We start from the raw sequence: 19,830 nt of genomic DNA, 5'->3' as shown, positions 1-19,830 counted from the left end.
AGCCACGCGTTTGCGGTCGCGGCGACAAAGCGCCGCGCCAGTCGCCGCGACCGGCGCAGGCGACAGTTTTGTATGGGCGCCTATGTAAAAACGCCTGTGCTAACCACACGAGGCGATGCGCTTTTCAACAGTCGCCTGAAAATGCCTCGCCAGGCTTTTTCAGGCGACTGTTGAAAAGCGCATCGCCTCGTGTGGTTAGCACAGGCGTTTTTACATAGGCGCCCATACAAACCTGTCGCCTGCGCCGGTCGCGGCAACTGGCGCGGCGCTTTGTCGCCGCGACCGCAAACGCGTGGCTATCTCCCCGTGTGGACTAGCCCTAAAACTCCATATTGGAGTTTTAGTAAATAGCCCCATAAAACGTCTGATTTTGCAAGTAATTGTTGCTTAAAGTTTCTAAACCTGACAGTTTTGCCAACCTGACTGTCCCTTCTAAACCTGTCTAATGCTAATGGACTAGTGCTGCATAAATATGGTAGCCCCCCCCCCCGATAAATGATCAGATACTTTTATGGCAAAATTAAAAATAGTATATAAAGATAATGTTATGATCGCATTTAAGAAAGAACACAATTTGAAGTATTTGCTAGGATTGCTTTAAGTTTTGGCCATTTAGCAGTTAAAGGGAGACTTGTTTTCTTTTTTCTTGTATTCTTTCTTTAGCTTTTATTTTTTAAATCCATCATCAAAGATCTTACATTCTCATCAGGGTATGGGTAAATGATGTTTAATACAATTAGTGGCTGTGGCATTATTGCAATATTATTGGTAAGTCCATTCTCTGATAAATCTGCAGGGGATGTGCCCCAATAACAGCTGGTGAAGGACATGTTAGACATCCTTGGGGTATAACAGCAAATTAAATGCAGACTAGTTTACTGATCATGTGATAAATCTAGGCCTTTGAATTTACTTTCCATGCATTGCTTATCTGACATGTTAGTAGATGCTTGCCCCATAATCACAACTCTGTTCTTAAGTGAACTATAAGACTCAACCATTTAGATTATTTTTATAAAATTGAACACTTTCTAGTTGTTTTGATCAGAGAGCTTGGAAAAAAGCAGCATCTGCCATCTTTGTGGGATGTAAATACTTTATGGGATGTTTTTAGATGGTCTGTCACTTAACATACCTTGGAAGCGGATGATAAATGTCATAAGGCATAATCTGTTTGTATCCATCACTGTGAGGAGTAAAAAAAAGATAATTAACTTTAGAATGTAACAAAATATGAAATGTGATATATTATAAATAGAAAAACAGAGACAGTATTTACATTTTTCTTTAAAAAGCGATGTGATGCCTATGGTAATCTTAAAACACACAAGAAAATATCAAAAAGTGCGCAAATTAAATGCACGATGTCTATTTTAAATAGGAAAAGTTGCCATTTTTAGTAAAAAATTTCCATCCAACCACTTTGCATAATTCCAGCAACTGGTCACTAATTAATTCATTCTTGCAAAAAAAATATTTTGAGTAGCCTACAGGAAAATAAAGCCGAGCTGAGAGGTTCAATTTTGTTGAATATGGGGGGTTATTTTTTGGATTTTTCTCAGAAAAGTCTGAAATAGTCTGATTTTCTGGCTTATTCCAGCACAGACCGCAGAAAATGTCAAATAAGATAGGGCCCTGTCCCATCGAATCATATACAACCTTGGTAGGTCTAACACAGACATGTCCAAAGTGCGACATGAAATTCATAATAATGCGGCCCTCCAGAACAGTGCGATCAGGAATCACGTAGCCTTAACAGTAATAATTGGGCACATTAGTGAAATGATCTGCCACCTGGTCTATACTGCTGCCTGTGTGCTGAAGGTGTTAGCAATATCACTGCTCCGGCTACGTGATTACTTGTTTAAATGAGTTAAATGATGTTAATGGTTCAAAGAATGTCAGGCTGAATGGTCGGCCCCCTAACAAAGCCACTGATGAATCAACGCAATTATTACTAATAATTAATAAGTCTACAAACAATATCAAAGTATTATCTGCTAATAGTATAAGTATATACACACATGTCTATATACTGTATCTACTGTATCTTTCTATCGATTTCCTATCTATTATCCATAAGATGTTATCAATTCTGTTTCTCAGCAATAATATGTGTGTCATGCAAGTGTAATCCCTACATACAGTAAGGGATGCAACTATTTTTTCTGCATTTTGCAGCAACAAACACTTGCAATGCAAGATGCAAGGAGCAAATGCAGAAAACAGAAATACAAAGTACAAAACACAGGAAAAATAGATACCATTGTTCAAAAACTAAATTTACATAGCCTTTACCTGTGCTTTACCTAAAGCCACAAGGGCTCTAAGCTTATGGCTTCAATGTGATCTAGCTCTGCTTAATCTGAGGACAGCTCTGTACTATAAGTAGCCACTGGAGATAGCGAGAGCTGTTGTACAGTAGAGACCACAGTACACTATAAACTTAATCAAAGGTATTGCATGAGATGAAGGCGATGACAGACTGAGGAGCAAGACAGCCACTAACATCCTGTGAATGCCTCCAGCACAATGAACTAAACTGAACCCTGAGATTAAGGGAAAAATGAATACTTCTTTTCTTGACAATATGCATTTATTTATCACTTTGGACTTGGGAAAGCCAACAAAGCAGGTCTGTCTCCACTGAGATGAAAACATCAGTGATCAGCATGATTTAATAATACTAAACACAACCTAATGTTCATTTTCTCCTTCCATGCTTATCAAAGCTGGATGAGGCCATAAAAATGTACCCATGTCCTGGATAATGTTAAACCAGTTGTTAACATCAAGTTCTGTAAAATGACTGCCAACTGGAGATTGTGCATCTTCCTAAATCCTTGTTAAAAATCTATAGCTAAACAAAAGCCACTGCTAAAGAAACAGCGTTCAGCACAAGTTGACAAAAACGGGGCCACTTCTTTTAAAATATCTGTGCTGCTCAATAGCAATTCCAGTATAGAACATTTAAAGTCCTCTTGATTAGTTACAGAGCCATTTAGCATAGTTTTTTATAATATAATCCCAGAAATCATTTGTTATATCAATACAACATCTGTATGAACTTTTGCCTGCTTTGTCAATTGATGGCTGAAATTTCCTTAGTAGTAATTTCATGAATTCTTTCTTAGTTTAGATAAACACTGAACTTTCAATAAAGTGCCCAAACAAACTCTAAAGGAAATTAGAGCTTGACAAATACGCGTTTCTTAATCTGTCGACAACAGGGACACATTAAGGAAGTCCTTTCCTTAGAGACCTGCTTTTATTATTTCCCTGTCTAATGCTGCATTACTATTGAACAATGTTAAGCTGAGCATAAAACTAAGGAAGTAGGCACTCTAGCTTACAGGTTAAGACAGGCTACAATTACAGAATTGCTGTTCATAATGACTGAGCATTACGAAGATGTTGAAACAGGCTCCTGTGGAGCATTTACACTGAGGAAATGTTAGCCAGTTTAACATAAAACATACACAATTTTCTGACCAATGCTCCATATGGATGCAACTGAAATTTGTTTTTTGAAACATCATGCCAGGTTACCAGACAAGCAGGAATTGTGAAGCGCCAAGCGTCCCTTCAGTTACCCTTGATGGAATCTCACTTTGGATTTGGTATTTCACCGAAGAGTTATAAAAGCATACACCTAAGTCTTAGCATAAGTCCCACGTAGGCATGAAACACGTTAGGCCGTTCTGTGGACATGTTATTTGAATAAAGACTTTTTTTTTATTTATATTTGGCTTGTACATTGAAGGTTTTAAGGGCAAGCCCTGTGTTGTTTCCACAGTGTTCCATTCCCAACATTTGTACTTGTGAGCTCTACTGTTTAATAAACTAAGGGTTCTAAATTGCATTCACAACATTTTTTGGAAAGAAAAAAGAGTAAATTCGAAGCCATTTCCCATTTACATTAATTTAAAAACCTCTATTTGCAAATGTATAGTCAACTGAAAACAGTATTTGTTTGTCCCTTTTGTTCCTTGTTCATTATTCAGGTTAATCAACTGGCTTCCGTTACATTGTTTTGGGGGTCAAACTACATGTATGGAAACAGACACTGCCTTTAATAACATTTCTAAATTATTAATAACAAAATAAATGTGATAACTTCAAAATTCTAAATTGTATTTCATTATGCAAGAAACTGACACTTTGCCTATTCTATTAAATAGTTACCATAAATCAGCTTTAATGCAAAACTCAAACCAATTGTTCAGTATGGTAGTTAAATCGGTATCGGAATATTTCCCAAAGGTCCTTCCTTACCTTTGATAGTGATTTATACAAGGAAACTGAGCTGGGCTATTGGTTATACAAGTTGGCATTTTGTAAAGTAGGACAGCACTGAGCTAGACTTTTTTTCTGGGATGATCAGACAACTCACTGTAGTTAGGCCCATTTCAATAAGAGGAATACAGTAATGTAATTCCTAAAATCCCCATTAGAAATGTATTCCCACTCATTAAACAAAAGTAAAAAATAAATAAAAACAAATTAAGCATCCCTAATCAAGCAATTATTCATGCTGTTTTAGCACACATGGTCTAGAAGAAAACATACAAGTTCACTGGCAGTTGTAAAATATGCTTAAGGCATCTAGCGTTGATTGTTTCCTTTCTTTCTATTCTCAAACATCTGTAAGAGTTAATGGTTTGTGCACATCTCACTTATGACTCTTCAGTCATGAGAAAGAAAAACTGAGAGTTAGGCTTCACTGGTCCCAGGCACTATATGTTATCCTTACAACTGCAGTTAGCCCTAAGTAAAGAAGTGGTGATTTCTGGGTACTTAGTTGTTTCTAATAGCTAGTGGCGATAGCTGGTTGGTTAAAGAAACAGAAAAATAAGTAACACAATTGAAAAGAGTGGTTTATTTGGTTTAACAATTACATATGGATGGATTAAGCTTTTTTAAAGTGTTTTTTTTTCAATAATGTTGGGAATATGATACAAAAGCCAAACACACCTTCACTGTTGGAGCCTGTGAAGTGATTATTCTTTCTGTTCATGTTTTCTTTCCTTTGAGTATGCATCCCAGAGTGTGGATGTTATTTTCTTACTACTATAAGCAACCAAATTCAGGAAATATATCTGACATCTATGGTCATCTCCTTTTTTGAAGCACAGTAGGTAGCCTGATACTTAAATGAGGTCTATGCTTACAGGTCTTATGGAGCGACACTGCTATGCTAAAATGATAATGATGCTCTTTTATTGGGGATACAAATGCTTTGTACTCTTAAGATATTAACAACATATATCTGGTCTGTCACAGCAGGGAGGTACTAAATCTTTATTGTTGGCTTTGAACATAATTTTTGCATGTAGATACAGTATGTAGGGCATAACTCTTTCCTTCTTTAGAACCGAATTTCCAAAATACATTCTTAGTGGGATTGAACTAACACCCCTCCATTCATTCATCCCCCTTCTGCTCTCTTCCTTGTCTTGTTACCCTCAGCTACACTGTTCCTTTCTCATTTTCTTTCCTCCCTGACCTATTTATCCTCAGTATAAAAGAACCAGAACACACCACCTTCTTGTAAAACAGGTCCCAAATCTAAATACTTCTGTAATAAGCCAACCATGGAAAAAACACAGTAAATAAAGGTCCAGCCCATATCATTATTATACAAAGGCCAGATATCAGGTATGCCATTCTATGTACTGCTGTTATAACTGCTATATCATAAAAAATATTTCTACACCTCTGCACTTTAATCACAAGAGGACTGTTCTAAAAATAACATATACAACTTTAGTTAAGTAAATAATAATAAAAAAGGAACTAGATTGTATGCTATAAGAGGGGAATTTAAGTAAAAATGAAGCTATTACTGAAGCTGTTATTTTTTGGAAGAACATAAAAATGTTCAACACATTTTGGGGGTTATTTACTTAAAATCTGAATTTATCTCATATTTTATTAAAAAAAAACCACAACCAACTCCCATGCCTGATTTTATCTTATCTATGAACTAAACACTCGATTTAATCTGATAGCAGAAAAACTCAATAAAAACTAGCAAAAAATTTGAATCATTTAAATTTGTCTGACTTTTTCCCTTATTGCTCTAATTTTTCAGGCTTTTTCTCACGAATTGCTCATCTTTTTTGAGATTTTGCCCAAAACCCCGAAAAAGTGGATTTTCTGGCTAAAACCCCCAAAGACCTCGATAACTTTTTTTTGCATGACTAAAAGAAACACATTGGCTGACCTGGCCAAGCAGGGGTCCATATTGCACTCTTGGAGCTTTGGTTTTGGTTTGATGTTTTCAGGATAGTAGTTGCAGTACTGATCTGCTACTATCCGCCCACTTCTTAGATCGTAACATTCAGCAGAAGTCAGCTGGTAACCTGCAATTACAATCTCTTTTACTTTAGTTTAAGAAAAACACCCTATGTGCATTTTTAAAGAAAATCACACAACAATGAATTTCCAGTAACACAAGTGTAACTTTAGAATATGCATTGATTTCAGTGTGTCTGAGTCCATTGTTCATTAACATGCATGGGGTATCCAGATGCTGCTGCAAACTGCTTGTAAACTATTAAAATCCAAGTTAAAACTATTACAGTCAGGTGATTTAAAGGAGAAATAAAGGGTAACTAAAGAAGTAGGCTAGAAATGTTGTACATTATGTTTTGGGCTTCTGTACCAGCCCAAGGCAACTGCATGACCCAATAGCTCCCCATCTTCTTTTCTGCTGATTCACTGCACATGCTATGGGCTGCTGCCAGCTACTGAACCTAGGGACCAACTCAAAATATACAGTATGCATAGACCATAAATGTCACAATATAAGGCTGAAAAGTAATTAATATAGATAATTACTAGATGGCAGCACACAAACCACTGCAACTAGCATCAGAATTTAATAATAGGCCTTGTAGCATCAGCTTATATTATAGGCCATCCTCATTTTCTGATTGTAAATTTGTGACGATCCACTGAGCATGTGAGTGTTTCAGACACTTTCCAAGATGGTGACCCCCTGTGACATGTTAGAAGTCCTGGATCATTGCTGCTATTGAGAAGCTGAAACTTTAGGCTGGTGCAATAAGTTCAGTATATTATTTACAGTATGGCATTTTTAGCCACTCATTTTTAGGGGTTAGTTCTCCTTTAAGTAAGTCATTCTTCTTTCTTACTAATTTTCAATATTTTATCTGCTAATTATTAGTAATTCTGTTTATTTGGTACATTGATACAGTGATGCCTTGTAATGTTTTATCAGTACATCTTTGTTCATATACGTTAACATATTAACATAACATATACATGAGTATGCTGCCAGTTCAGACCCTTACAAGTAGTTTAACAGTCTCTCTGTTAGGTGTTGCAGATTATGTTGGAGCTGAATAAAGTATAACAGCAATCTTTATTTAGCTTTCTTTTAAATTTGTCCTGGTGTTCTATTCCAAAAGCATATCCACTTTTTAAAACACCTAAATAGTCTCAGAATTCAACAAAACTAGTACAAAATAATCAGTTCTGATACGTACATGATAATTCGTTAACAGATAAAACTATTTCCACCCTTCCTGCTTAGTAGAAAAAGCACATCAGTATCATTGGGCGTATTAAAGCCTAATAATTGTATAAGAATGTATTTTCGTGACCTCTCAAAGTAATACTTTGGCGGTAATTACTACAACACATATCAAACGTTTGAATAACAGGTATGAGACCGGTTATCCAGAATGTAAAGACCTGGGATTTTCCAGAAAAGGGTCTTTCTGTAAAAAAGGGGTCTTTCTGTAAAAAATAATCAAAATATTATATAAAAGCAATAAAATAATTTTGCCTCCACTAAGGACTAGCTGTATCTTAGTTAGGTTCAAGTACTCTTTTTTATTACATAAAAAAAGGAAATTATTTTTAAAATGATTTAATTAAAATATAGTCTATGGGAGACAGCCTTCCTTTAATTCGGAGCTCTCTGAATAACAGGTTTCTGGTTAACAGATTCAATACCTGTACATCATTTAGTTTACTCTTAACTGATATCTCCAGTTGATTAAGTAAAATAATAATAACATGAAGGCATTACACATATCTTTGATTAACATTACTTATTAACTTGCAGGCGGTCATACTATGAGTGTAGAAGTTTAAAGTACATTCCTGTTATGAAATAATTTGTTATGTCTATTGTTTTTACAACCGGAATGATACAGAGCTGATTATCATCCTTCAACCCCATAGTGATCCCATTCAGTCCATCAAATATACTGCCTTTAGGAATATACTTTGATGGTTGTGTCATCTATAATGGGCCAACCTATAATTGTACCCACATTTATCACTAATTAAGCTTTACACAGTGGAAAAAAGACACAGATGTAAAAAATAATGTTATACAGGTATGAAATCTATAATTCATGAACCTGGGGTTTTCCTGATATACTGTAAATTGGAACCCCATGCATAAAGACTACCAGCAAACTAAACATGGGATTGTTTTTATTCATATGGATTTAGGTTTGCTTAGTTATCATTAAGTACAAGGTAATATCTAATAAGTGTAGAGGAAAAGATAATCCATTAAAAAAATCTGCAATTTGTTGTCTAAATGATTTATTTTAAAGATTTCTGGATCTTGGGTTTCCGGATATTATATACTGTACCTGTACTGTAATTTATTTTGGATTACAGTATAGACACTTTACTTTGCAGTAAAGTTAAAATAAAAACGTATTTAATTATTATTGAATTCTCACAAATCATACTGACTGGAAAGCCTTTGCCAAAAAGAATGTCTTCATTTAATTGTGACGTTTTCTGTCATAAAGTCATACAGTTCAGAACTTTAATTTTCATTAAAACATTACAGTTCATACTACAACCTTTTTATTACCTCCTCCACATGAAGCTGAGCAGGGGAAAAAGTCAGTCTCTCTCCATCGATGTATAATGGGTTGGTAGAAAATGAACTGTACCACGCTGTCAGCTGCTCCAGCGTAATGGACCTAAAATAATAATGTTTGGCAATGAGAAGATGTTCACCTGTAACTTTTTTTTGAGTGCCAAACCCCGATTAATGCAAACAGTCTTCGAAAAACATTTTCTCAATAATACTAAAAATAGCAAGAAAAATAGCAAAACAGCCTATGAACACTGTGAACTGAGCCTTCTCATGTACAGTTGTGCTTATAAGTTTACATACCCTAGCAGAATTTATGATTTCTTAACCATTTTTCAGAGAATATGAAGGATAACACAAAAACTTATCTTTCACTCATGGTTAGTGGTTGGCTGAAGGCATTTATTGTCAAACAACTGTGTAATCACTACACAAACTACCCAAATGACCCTGATCAAAAGTTTACCCTGGTGATTTGGCCTGATAAACATTCACACAACTTGACACAAACGGGTTAGAATGGCTATTAAGGGTAACCATCTTCACCTGCGATCTGTTTGCTTGTAATTAGTGGGTGTGTATAAAAGGTCAATGACTTTCTGGACTCCTGACAGACACTTGCAGCTTTCATCCAGTGCTGCACTGATGTTTTTTGGATTCTAAGTCATGGGGAAAGCAAAAGAATTGTCAAAGGTTCTGCGGGAAAAGGTAGTTGAACTCTATAAAACAGGAAAGGGATATAAGAAAATATCAAAGGAATTGAGAATGCCAATCAGCAGTGATCAAACTCTAATTAAGAAGTGGAAAATTAGGGGTTCTGTTGAAACCAAACCACAGTCAGGTAGACCAACTAAAATTTCAGCCACAACTGCCAGAAAAATTGTTCGGGATGCAAGGAAAAACCCACAAATAACTTCAGGTGAAAAATTAGGGATGTACCGAAACCAGGATTCGGTTCGGGATTTGGCCAGGATTCGGCCTTTTTAACCAGGATTCGGATTCGGCCGAATCCTTCTGCCCGGCCGAACCGAATCCGAATCTTAATTTGCATATGCAAATTATGGGCGGGGAGGGAAATTGAGTAACTTTTTGTCACAAAACAAGGAAGTAAAAGATGTTTTCCCCTTCCCACCCCTAATTTGCATAAGCAAATTCGGTTCGGTATTCGGCTGAATCTGTCGCGATGGATTCGGGGGTTTGGCCAAATCCAAAATAGTGGATTCGGTGCATCCCTAGGTGAAATACAAAAAATATTGGAGGAAAATTTGCACTCATCAGCCTGGAAGCTGCACATGGGATGTACTTGGACATTCCAACATGACAATGATTCAAAACACAAGGCCAAGTCGACCTGTCATTGGCTACAGCAAAATAAAGTGAAGGTTCTGGAGTGGCCATCTCAGTCTCCTGACCTCAATATCATTGAGCCACTTTGGGGAGACCTCAAACGTGCAGTTCATGCAAGACAGCCTAAGAATTTACAGGAACTGGAGGCTTTTTGCCAGGAAGAATGGGCAGCTTTACCATCTGAGAAGATAAAGAGCCTCAGCCACAACTACCACAAAAGACTTCAAGCTGTCATTGATGTTAAAGAGGGCAATACATGGTATTAAGAACTGTAAACATTTGGGTAGTTTGTGTAGTGATTATAATTTAAAAAGAGTAATCAAAGTTGTTTGACAATAAATGGCTTCAGCCAACCACTAACCAAGAGTGAATTAAATGTTTTTGTTATTATTAACATGTATTTATATAGCGCCAACATATTGCGTATCATTCATATTCTCTGAAAAACGGTTAAGAAATCATAAAATCTGCCAGGGTATGTAAACTTATGAGCACAACTATAGTTATTATCTAAAGGTCAAAGATGTATCAGCTTATCACTACCCTTGTAAGTAAGGTACACATAAGCAACTATTGAGCTACTGTTATTTGAAATTGTGATTCCAAAATCTGTTCAGTATTTACCAGGGTTTACCACCTCATTGTCCCTGACTAAGCTAGGTGCAAATTTGACTGGTTGCTTACCCGTATGTACCAAGAGAATACCAAGAGAATGCAACTTTTTATTAGTGTCATGTTAGAATGTAAATTCACAATATTCCACCTTTGATATTTTTAGGAATTAAAAATTTAAAAAGAGTAAACACCTATCCCTTAGTTATCAAATAGCAATTACTATTCTCAAAAGGCAAAACAACACACATAAGAGAGAGCAGCCTTTTAGTAATGTGAGCCAATGCTATTGGAACCCCCCCAAAATAATAAAGGATTATTAATTTTTAACATTTTGTGAGCATTTCACATGTTTCCAGGATAAATAGGCCATGAATTATATAGCATTGTGTGTTTTATATAAATAATATTATATTGTCTTTTTGGTCAGCATACTGCAATTGCCCTCTTTTCTTTAACTATATTACTGGCTAGTTAAAAGCCAGTAAAACCTATAGTTTAGTTAAACAAAATTTGCTTAAATACAGGGCTTTTACACACAAACCAGGGAGGCCTAATTAACAAGTCGCTCTCTTTTCCTTCCTTAAACACATTTTCTCACTTCTCCATTTCCTACAACAACCAAACAGCCCAGCTGGAGAAGCATTTCACATACACTGCTCACATTATGTGAACATTTCTTTGTCACCACCCAGCTTGGCATTAGTGGCCTACTCTAGGTGTAATGGGCCAAATATTTACAACTGAAATCCCAGAAGACTTGTTTCTTAATGATTGGCAGTCTCTTTGAAAAGCAGTGGCAAGCCTACATTAGAACCTGAAATGAACAAACATCTGAGGAATGTGCAGAGCGAACATCTGGCAAATGTAACACTGACCTTTTATTACATAAAAAAAATATATATCTATGTATCTCAAAGAGTGAAATTGCACTTTAATGGACAATTAGCTAAAGGCACTTGTGATATCTTATCATAAACATATTTAATACTCATTTGTCACTCTCATTACATAGTGGCAGCAGACGCAAGATCACCATTAATTCTAAATTAAGAACTATGTTTCATGGTTTTGGTTCTTGAACTTTCTGGTGGGTGTTATTTCAAGGGTAAGCAGTAGTGGTCTGTCCTTCATACTTTAAAGATAAAGAAATGTCACTGTTAACAGTTAGGAAACAATATCTAGGAAAACGAATGCAGATGGCTGCATATCTTTAAAAAGCATACTCTCTCTTTCTCCTCCAAGTAATCTGAGTGAGAATCACAAATGTTTAAATATAAATAGATACAATTTCCACCTAGCAGGATTTCATACTTGTATTTGTAGACTGTTGCACTGTCAACTGTTGTTGGAAAGGTTAACCCTTGTAGGTATAGCTCTGCAGCTGTCACGACCATAGTCTTACCTTGCTAAAGACAGACATTTTGAGTGTCTGTAATGTTAGCCTTCATTATGCAAAATGTGTAAAGTTATATGTGGCATTACATGACTGAGAGGGTCTGTCCATCTATTTAGGAAATTTTTATGACATTATCACAACATAAACATGTGTCAGCAGCCTAGTATCTTGGCAACTTTGTAAATGTAACCAGTTGAATGCTATTACTCTGGTTTTATGCACTGGAATACAACATACGATACATGCATAAGGCCTGTGCTGATTTACATATTTTGCATGCGATCCTCCAGCACAGCAAGCAGAGTTGTGGCATCAGTATGAAGGCAAATAGAATATATTTTGCATTCTGTTTTTTCAGGGATGGTCAAAGTATTAAAAAAAAAAGTAAAAGTAAAAGAGCTTAACACTCACGGATGTTAATAGATAGTATGGGACCCTTTACTCTGAGAATGTTTCTTACAGCAATAAAGGCGATGCATTTTTGCTGAAGAAATGATTATTCCAATGTATGTCTGGAAGTGATGACAAGCATTATACAACATATAAATATTATAATCATTTCAATTCCCTTAAATGCTTTATTATTTCCAGTCTTGGCAACACTCTCTGTTCACCCCTGAACTTGTCCTTATGCTCTCCCACAATGCCTAAGGTCTCATGCATAGAGGCTCTCATGTTACACTCACTGTTTAATATTCCCCAGCATTTCAAGTAGTACAGAGAGCTGACAAATTCTACTTCTTCTCTGGGGCGCTGAATTTCAATCAGTAATTAGATGACCTTTAGTGTGGAATGGTTTCTAAAAAAAAAATGTCTAATTGTGTGTGGGCAAGAGGAGTATTTACATTAAAAACTTGAAGACAAACTTTGTTTGAAAGGTTAGCGTTTGTCATATTGATTTGTAAAGATTATATATAAAAAAAGGCTGTTCAATCTCATTCAAGTGGTGGTTATGATGGGTCAAAGTGTTTTCTCAGATCAACAAAGTTACAGCTTTAATTTATGTTTACAAAGAACGTATCTTATAACCTCAATGTCTCAATGCCCTGTTGTGTTGTTTATTCCATGCTGCTATACAGAGCCATTTTCATATTCATCATGGTTAAAAACAAATATATGCAAGAGGACTGAGGAGGAAGGAAACGAATGCTAAATAATTGACTCAAATATCACAGGGATCTGGAATATTTACATTTCTAGCATTTATTGAACTATAAGCTCTAGAATCACACACTGGTCATTTTCTCTGTTGGGATATATAGGTCTGGGTATGCTAGATGCTAGTAATAACAATGATTTGTACAATTTACCAAGACTAATGCCATCTTAATGAGGTAGTTAAAGTGGTATGTCAAGAAAGTTCTCTCATCACAAGAAACAGTACAATGCTGGTAATAGAGCAGCTTGCTACTTGCCCAGTCAGTCTTCCATAACACTGCTTGTGTACATAACATTTTTTGCTTTTCATGGTAATATTGTATCAGAGCACTGTAGGGTGCAAAGGGATTTAACTATAACAACAACATGAACTCTACATTATTTTTGATGAGTGGGCTTTTTCATCAAGTCAACATAACTTTGAATGATAAATTGCATCCTTTACATTTAGTATGTAATTATACCGAAGAGCTCTCGTATATCCAAAACATACATCCCTTGACCCCAGAGAAACCTTGGACTCAATACAAAACTTACAGCTATATGTCTAAAACCTCCTGAAGGTCTTTATGACCTTCACAAAAAAAAAAGCTTTCACTTTTATTGTGATTCCCAAATGTTGCCTTTTTTTTTGCTTGTGGTTCTAATCGAACGTATATGTTTCCTACAGCAATATGTTTTAGATTATCTTAAACAATCCAAATAGCATAACTGTGGGGGAAACAATTCAGTTCTAACCGCCAACTACTTTCCATAGCTGAACTACTGTACCTAGCAATTCTGTGGTTGAAGAACAACATGATGAATTAAGCTGTAGCTCTTGTTCTTTATCACATAAGGTATATATTGGTAACTACTAAGGTTTATTTGACATTGAAAAGGCATAATTTTGAATGTGGACTGCTTTCTGTCCCCTTTCTTTTGCGAAAAAAAAACCCTCCAGCAGCACAGTTCTCTCACATATTTTTTCTCAGTTTTATTACATGGCAAATCATCTACTGTATTTAGGGCTCTTACAAAATTCTAGATTCATGTGTTAAATTGTTTCTATTTAATTCATGGATGCACAAGTGTACGATTTATCAGTATGCTCCATATTGGTTGTTAATACAACCTGAGCAACACAATGAAGAACATTTTGTAATAATTCCTTACAGTACAATTGCAAAAAGTAAAATTCAGATGCTGCCAATTACAATAAAGGGGTAATTTCTCTTTACATGAACTTTTAGCATTCTATAGAATCTCCCGTTTTAGCAACATTTTATTTGGTCTTCTCTCTTTTTTACTTTTTCTTACACGTCTATAAATGGGGTCACTTAACCCCAAAAAAGTGTACTATAGCTCTGTGAGTCTTCAATTTTATTTTTAATTTTTAATACTTTTTTCAAATCCTCTCCTATTCCAACCAATGCATTGTTGCTAGGGTGAAGAACCTATAGCTGCTCATATTTCACAATAAGGAGCTGCTTGAGAAAAGTTATATAACTCTAAAAGCATAAAAAATGAAGAGAAATGTCAAACTGTCTCAGAATATCAATATCAGTGAACTAACCCTTTGTTGACAACTTACCTTTACAGAGAAGTCTGCAGAAAGAGGGCCAGCCATTCTGAGGATTTCTTTATCAGGAAATCTCTGAAAGTCTACACTTGTGTTATCCACAAGGAAGGAGCCAGTGTTACTGAGGCTATTCTCTCCTTTTACACCTTGCAATGTTTTTGTTTCTAAATCTGGAAATTTAAAAAAAAAGACACAGTAAGATAAAGTCAGGAAAAATGGGAAATACCTGCTTAAGGATAAAAGTAAAGAGCTGTCAACTTTTGGTTTTTCCAAATAAATAGTATTTTATTCTTCAACTAATTTCACATAAATGAAATGTAAAGTTGAATTCAGAAAAAAAAACCTTTGGAAATACCTGGGTCCCTCTGATCCAGTTATAATGATTTGGGTACAGAGTGCTTGGCTACATCTGCAAAATCCTGGTCAAAAGGGAAATTAAGGCCATGTTGGTTTTAGTTTCAAAAAGCTTCATAAAGTCCAACAGAGCCAGGATCAAACATTGATAGATGTTGGCCTTTGTATTATCACAGTAATTATGTTTTAAGATATATATTTAGGCCATCAAATTCTGCCATTAAAGGAATTGTCCAGTATAAAAATAAAAACTGGATAAATAGATAGTCTGTTTAGGCAAAAATGTAATGTATAAAGGCTGGAGTGCATTAAACATAATAGCCAGAACACATCTTCCTGCTTTGCAGCTCTCTTGGTTTCCACTGATTGGTTACCAGACAGTAACCAATTAGTGACTTGAGGGAGGGCCACATGGGTCATAACTGTTTGCTTTTGAATCTGAGCTGCATGCTAAGAATCAATAGCAAACTCACTGAACAGTTATGTCCCATGTGGCCCCCCTTAAAGTCACTGACTAACTCAGAGTTAGAGAGCTGCAAAGGAGGAAGCATTGTTCTGGCTATTATGTTAGACATCTAGTCACTGCAGCCTTTATAAATTATATTTTTGGCTAACTAACTATATCAGAAACATTGTTTACTTTGCACAGCCTATCTATTTAACCAGTTTTTATTTTTACATTGAACTGTTCCTTTAATGGTTTTAACTGTACACTGCCATCATATTTTATAATGAAAGCAAACTGGAGAAAAATATTGTTTTTATGAAACTGTAGCTATACGGCTAGCACTTATGTTGAGTTTTTTGTCATGGGCCATAACTACCAACTGCATATTATTTGCTACATTTAAGCTGGGGGAATATGTAGCTTTGTAGCTATCTGACAGACTCAAGTGATTACAAGGTGCTAATCCCTCCAAAATGCACTATTTCAGAATGCCAAATGGGATTCAATGCATAAATCTAACAGCTGCCATTAAAAGATTCAGTGTACTTAAGATTCCATCCCTGCTAGAGAGGCTTGGTCCTTTTAGCAGAAATTCCACAGCTATTAGTATGTCCATTGCAGGTAAATTTTTTGCTCATTAATGGCTGTTCCTTTTAGAAAATTGCATTAATAGTCAGCAGAAAAATACGGATACCAGGACTCTAATAATGTTCCATACACAGTTTGTTACATAGTTTATTTTGCTGTGTATAAAAACAGTGGGATAATACAGCACACATCACCGTGCTTCACTGTTGGAAGCAATGTAAAATAATCTTTTTACACCTTTTTTTGGTAAATTTTGTTTTACAAAGCATAATAAATAGAGTTTTTAGTAATTACCCTGGTCCAACCAATTAACATTCAAACCCTTTGATTATAATTGGGGTCTGACATGCGTCAGTACATAAATTACTTAAAACAACTTTTAGAACAAAGGAACCCCACTTATATCAAATTACCACTTAATACCAGTTAATTTTTCAGCAGATATCTCTCAATTGTTCTCTAATTACTATGCAAGGTAAATCATTATTATTTACTTAACAGTCCAATCGGACTTATTCCTTATGGTGAAATAAATCAAATTGGACTGTTACTGAATTCGTTTATACCTTCACCTTTTAGTAAATAATGATGATTTACCATGTATAGTAATTAGAGAACAATTGAGAGATATCTGCTGAAAAATTAACCGGTATTAAGTGGTAATTTGATATAAGTGGGGTTCCTTTGTTCTAAAAGTTACTGTATCATGTTTAATTCACACACCATTTGCTTCCTATGAGAGACCTGGCAGAAAAGATACACTTTGCAGCAATGGTGCACTGAGCAGATACCCAAACCCCCCACCAACACACAACCACCACACATACACCAGTTTTGGTTCATGTAAAAGAATTTCCCTCATGGAGTGCACCGTTTATCTTATAATAAATCTCTCTTCAAGCTCTTTAGACTTTTACTGTCAATAGCCAGTATATCTTGTGAAGTTTTTGTTTACTTTTCCAAAATGTTCCAAAATAAAATACCCCCTATCAGTAATGCTGGGGGTTACGTATCCTGAGGGAATGGAATACCTGCTTGTATCACGACCTCCAACATAGTTGCTCATAGATCTGCTTTCTACAGAGCACTGTTTAAACAAGGTGTTGTCAAATACTTCAGAACTTTGGTTTTACTTCACTTAGATCTTTAGAATAACAAAGCAGTGCAATTCATTTATTAAAAGAAACAAATTGGCTTTGGAAAGAATGTTCACTTTTTTAATGTATTCAAAATATAGTTTTAAGGTCATATTAACAAAAACCTACTATGCACTCACATTGAGAAGTACAGCTACCCATAGCAACCAATCAGCAAGTACTTTTGATCAGTCTACTATCAGTCTACTACATACAGGTATGGAATCCCTTATCCTGAAACCCATTATCCAGAAAGCTATGAATTGCGGAATGGCCTTCTCCCATTGACTCCACTTTATCCAAATAATTCAAATGTTTTAAAGTGATTTCCCTTTTTTCTGTAATAATAAAACAGTACCTTGTACTTGATCCAAACTAAGATATAATTATTGGAAGCAAAACTAGCATATTTGGTTTATTGCATGTTTACATGATTTTGTAGTAGACTTATGGTATGAAGATCCAAATTATGGAAAGATCCATTAGCTGGATAACAGGTCCCATACCTGTACTTGAAAACGGAAAGCAAAGATTTATCGATGGTATTGGTTACTGCACTGGTGCAAATCAGACCTTATATTGGTAAATCAGCCTCACTGTCGTTTTGTTAAAGAGATAAAACAGAACAGCCAAAAATTAAGATTAGAAAATGGCACTGTGATATGTTAGAGCTCTCTGGATAATATGTTTCTGTATAATAGATTCCATACTTGTGTGTACATTTATAGCATGCACAATATAATGTGAATAACCTGAGAAATATATTGTACCTTTCTAAGAATATTTAGGATAGCAAATAATATTTCATTATATTTCAGGTATATCTATTAGCACCCAATTGTCTCCCCCATTGGCGATCAGATTGAGCCACCCACCTTCCCAGAACTTCCCAGAGGGACAGCACCACAGTTTGAAAAGCACCGATATACACCAAAAACATTGACGGTATGCAAAATACATTACTTACACAAGTGATCCGGTCCTTTCAGTACCAAACGGACATGTCTGCTTCCATAAGGAATAACAACCACAGTATCATCCGCTAAAAGGGAAATCATAATAGATATTACCACGGTGCTCTATCTATCTCAATACACAAAGGAACTGTTAAGCATTACCTTTTTCTTACTGATCCATCTTGGCTGCTTTGATGGTATTTGAAGCTGAGGACTGCTGCTCTACAATCCATCAGTTTCCTTGCCAGGAAAATGGTTTGTTTATTTTGTTTCCTCTCACTAAACTATGTATGTCCACAGTTAATAAATGTATATGTACTGTTTGTATATATAAAATATCATTATATAAACTACAATAACAGAACTTGTACAGAACATAAATTCCATTTTATTCTGCGGTAAAAAAAGATAAAGAAAAAATATGGCAAGTACAACTGCATACACATATAAGGCAAATACAACGAGACCTGACATGGATATAAATGATGCCACTTATTTAACAACTGACTACAGTGACCAAATTAAATTGTAACACAGAATATGGCTAAATGGAAATGTTATATTGTTAATTTAGCTGCTGTGAATATGTGGGTAATAACATTTCATACGTGCTTATTTATATTCAGGGTTCTGTTCCCTAATAGGGCCTGGTCTGTTTTTTTTCCGCAGATCTATTCCAGTTATTGAATAAATCCTTTAATATACACTGATCCAATATCTTCTTACTATGGGGCATTCCCACTATACTGTATATATGAAAGTGCCCTCGACCTCCACACAGTCGAAAATATATTGGGTCATATTGATTGTTAATTTTATGTAATCTGGATGAATACCACATTAAAACTTTATATCCTGCTTCGAGTAAGGATGTATTTATCGCGCTGAGGGCTGTTCCATACCATATTCTGGTCCATTCTTGTTCATCCAATGCTCTGCCTATGTCTCTTTCCTATGCCTGTGCATAAGGCAATGTTATTGGGGAATAGGTATCTACTTATATCTGGTATAGTTGTGATAACACTCCTTTGGAGTAAGGATCTGTAACCCATATTGTTTCCAGGTATGAGGGGGGTGGCGTATTTTACATTTATGTCTTGATTTCAGATAATGTTGTACTTGAATGAAGTGGAATAGTTCCTGTAGCAGAATTCTAGAGCATACTCAGTTTACACAAAAAAAAGATGTGGTTAAAAATGTAAACATTTCTTTTTGCTGACTTGGAAACACAGATTCTGATCACGTAAGGAAATGGTATAATTAAAAGCATCTTTTTAGAAAATTCTCTGGCACCGAAAGGTCAGAAAGCATCTCAAAAGAACCAGTGCTCTTGATTTCCAACATTTAGTCAGTATGTACGTATTTACAAGGCTCCTACATGGGTTCTGCTGGTTAG

At 35.5% G+C, this 19,830-nt stretch overlaps 1 protein-coding gene across 1 annotated transcript in view; it reads right to left on the bottom strand.

Moving 5' to 3' along the window:
* adamtsl1.S (ADAMTS like 1 S homeolog) overlaps window positions 1-19,830 on the bottom strand; it is a 161,466-nt gene that overhangs the window by 77,913 nt on the left and 63,723 nt on the right. Inside the window, exons 6-10 of the mRNA XM_041580075.1 lie at window positions 18,446-18,520; window positions 14,965-15,122; window positions 8,870-8,981; window positions 6,227-6,365; window positions 1,136-1,186 (exon numbers count right to left, since the gene is read on the bottom strand). Coding sequence (XP_041436009.1) covers window positions 1,136-1,186; window positions 6,227-6,365; window positions 8,870-8,981; window positions 14,965-15,122; window positions 18,446-18,520 — 535 coding nt within the window. The remainder of the gene's footprint in view (window positions 1-1,135; window positions 1,187-6,226; window positions 6,366-8,869; window positions 8,982-14,964; window positions 15,123-18,445; window positions 18,521-19,830) is intronic.

Source organism: Xenopus laevis, chromosome 1S, assembly GCF_017654675.1.
Source record: "Xenopus laevis strain J_2021 chromosome 1S, Xenopus_laevis_v10.1, whole genome shotgun sequence".
In the NCBI taxonomy this organism is placed as follows: Eukaryota; Metazoa; Chordata; class Amphibia; order Anura; family Pipidae; genus Xenopus; species Xenopus laevis.
Note: the sequence above shows the minus strand (reverse complement) of the source record. Positions and strands in the feature narration are given on the sequence as shown.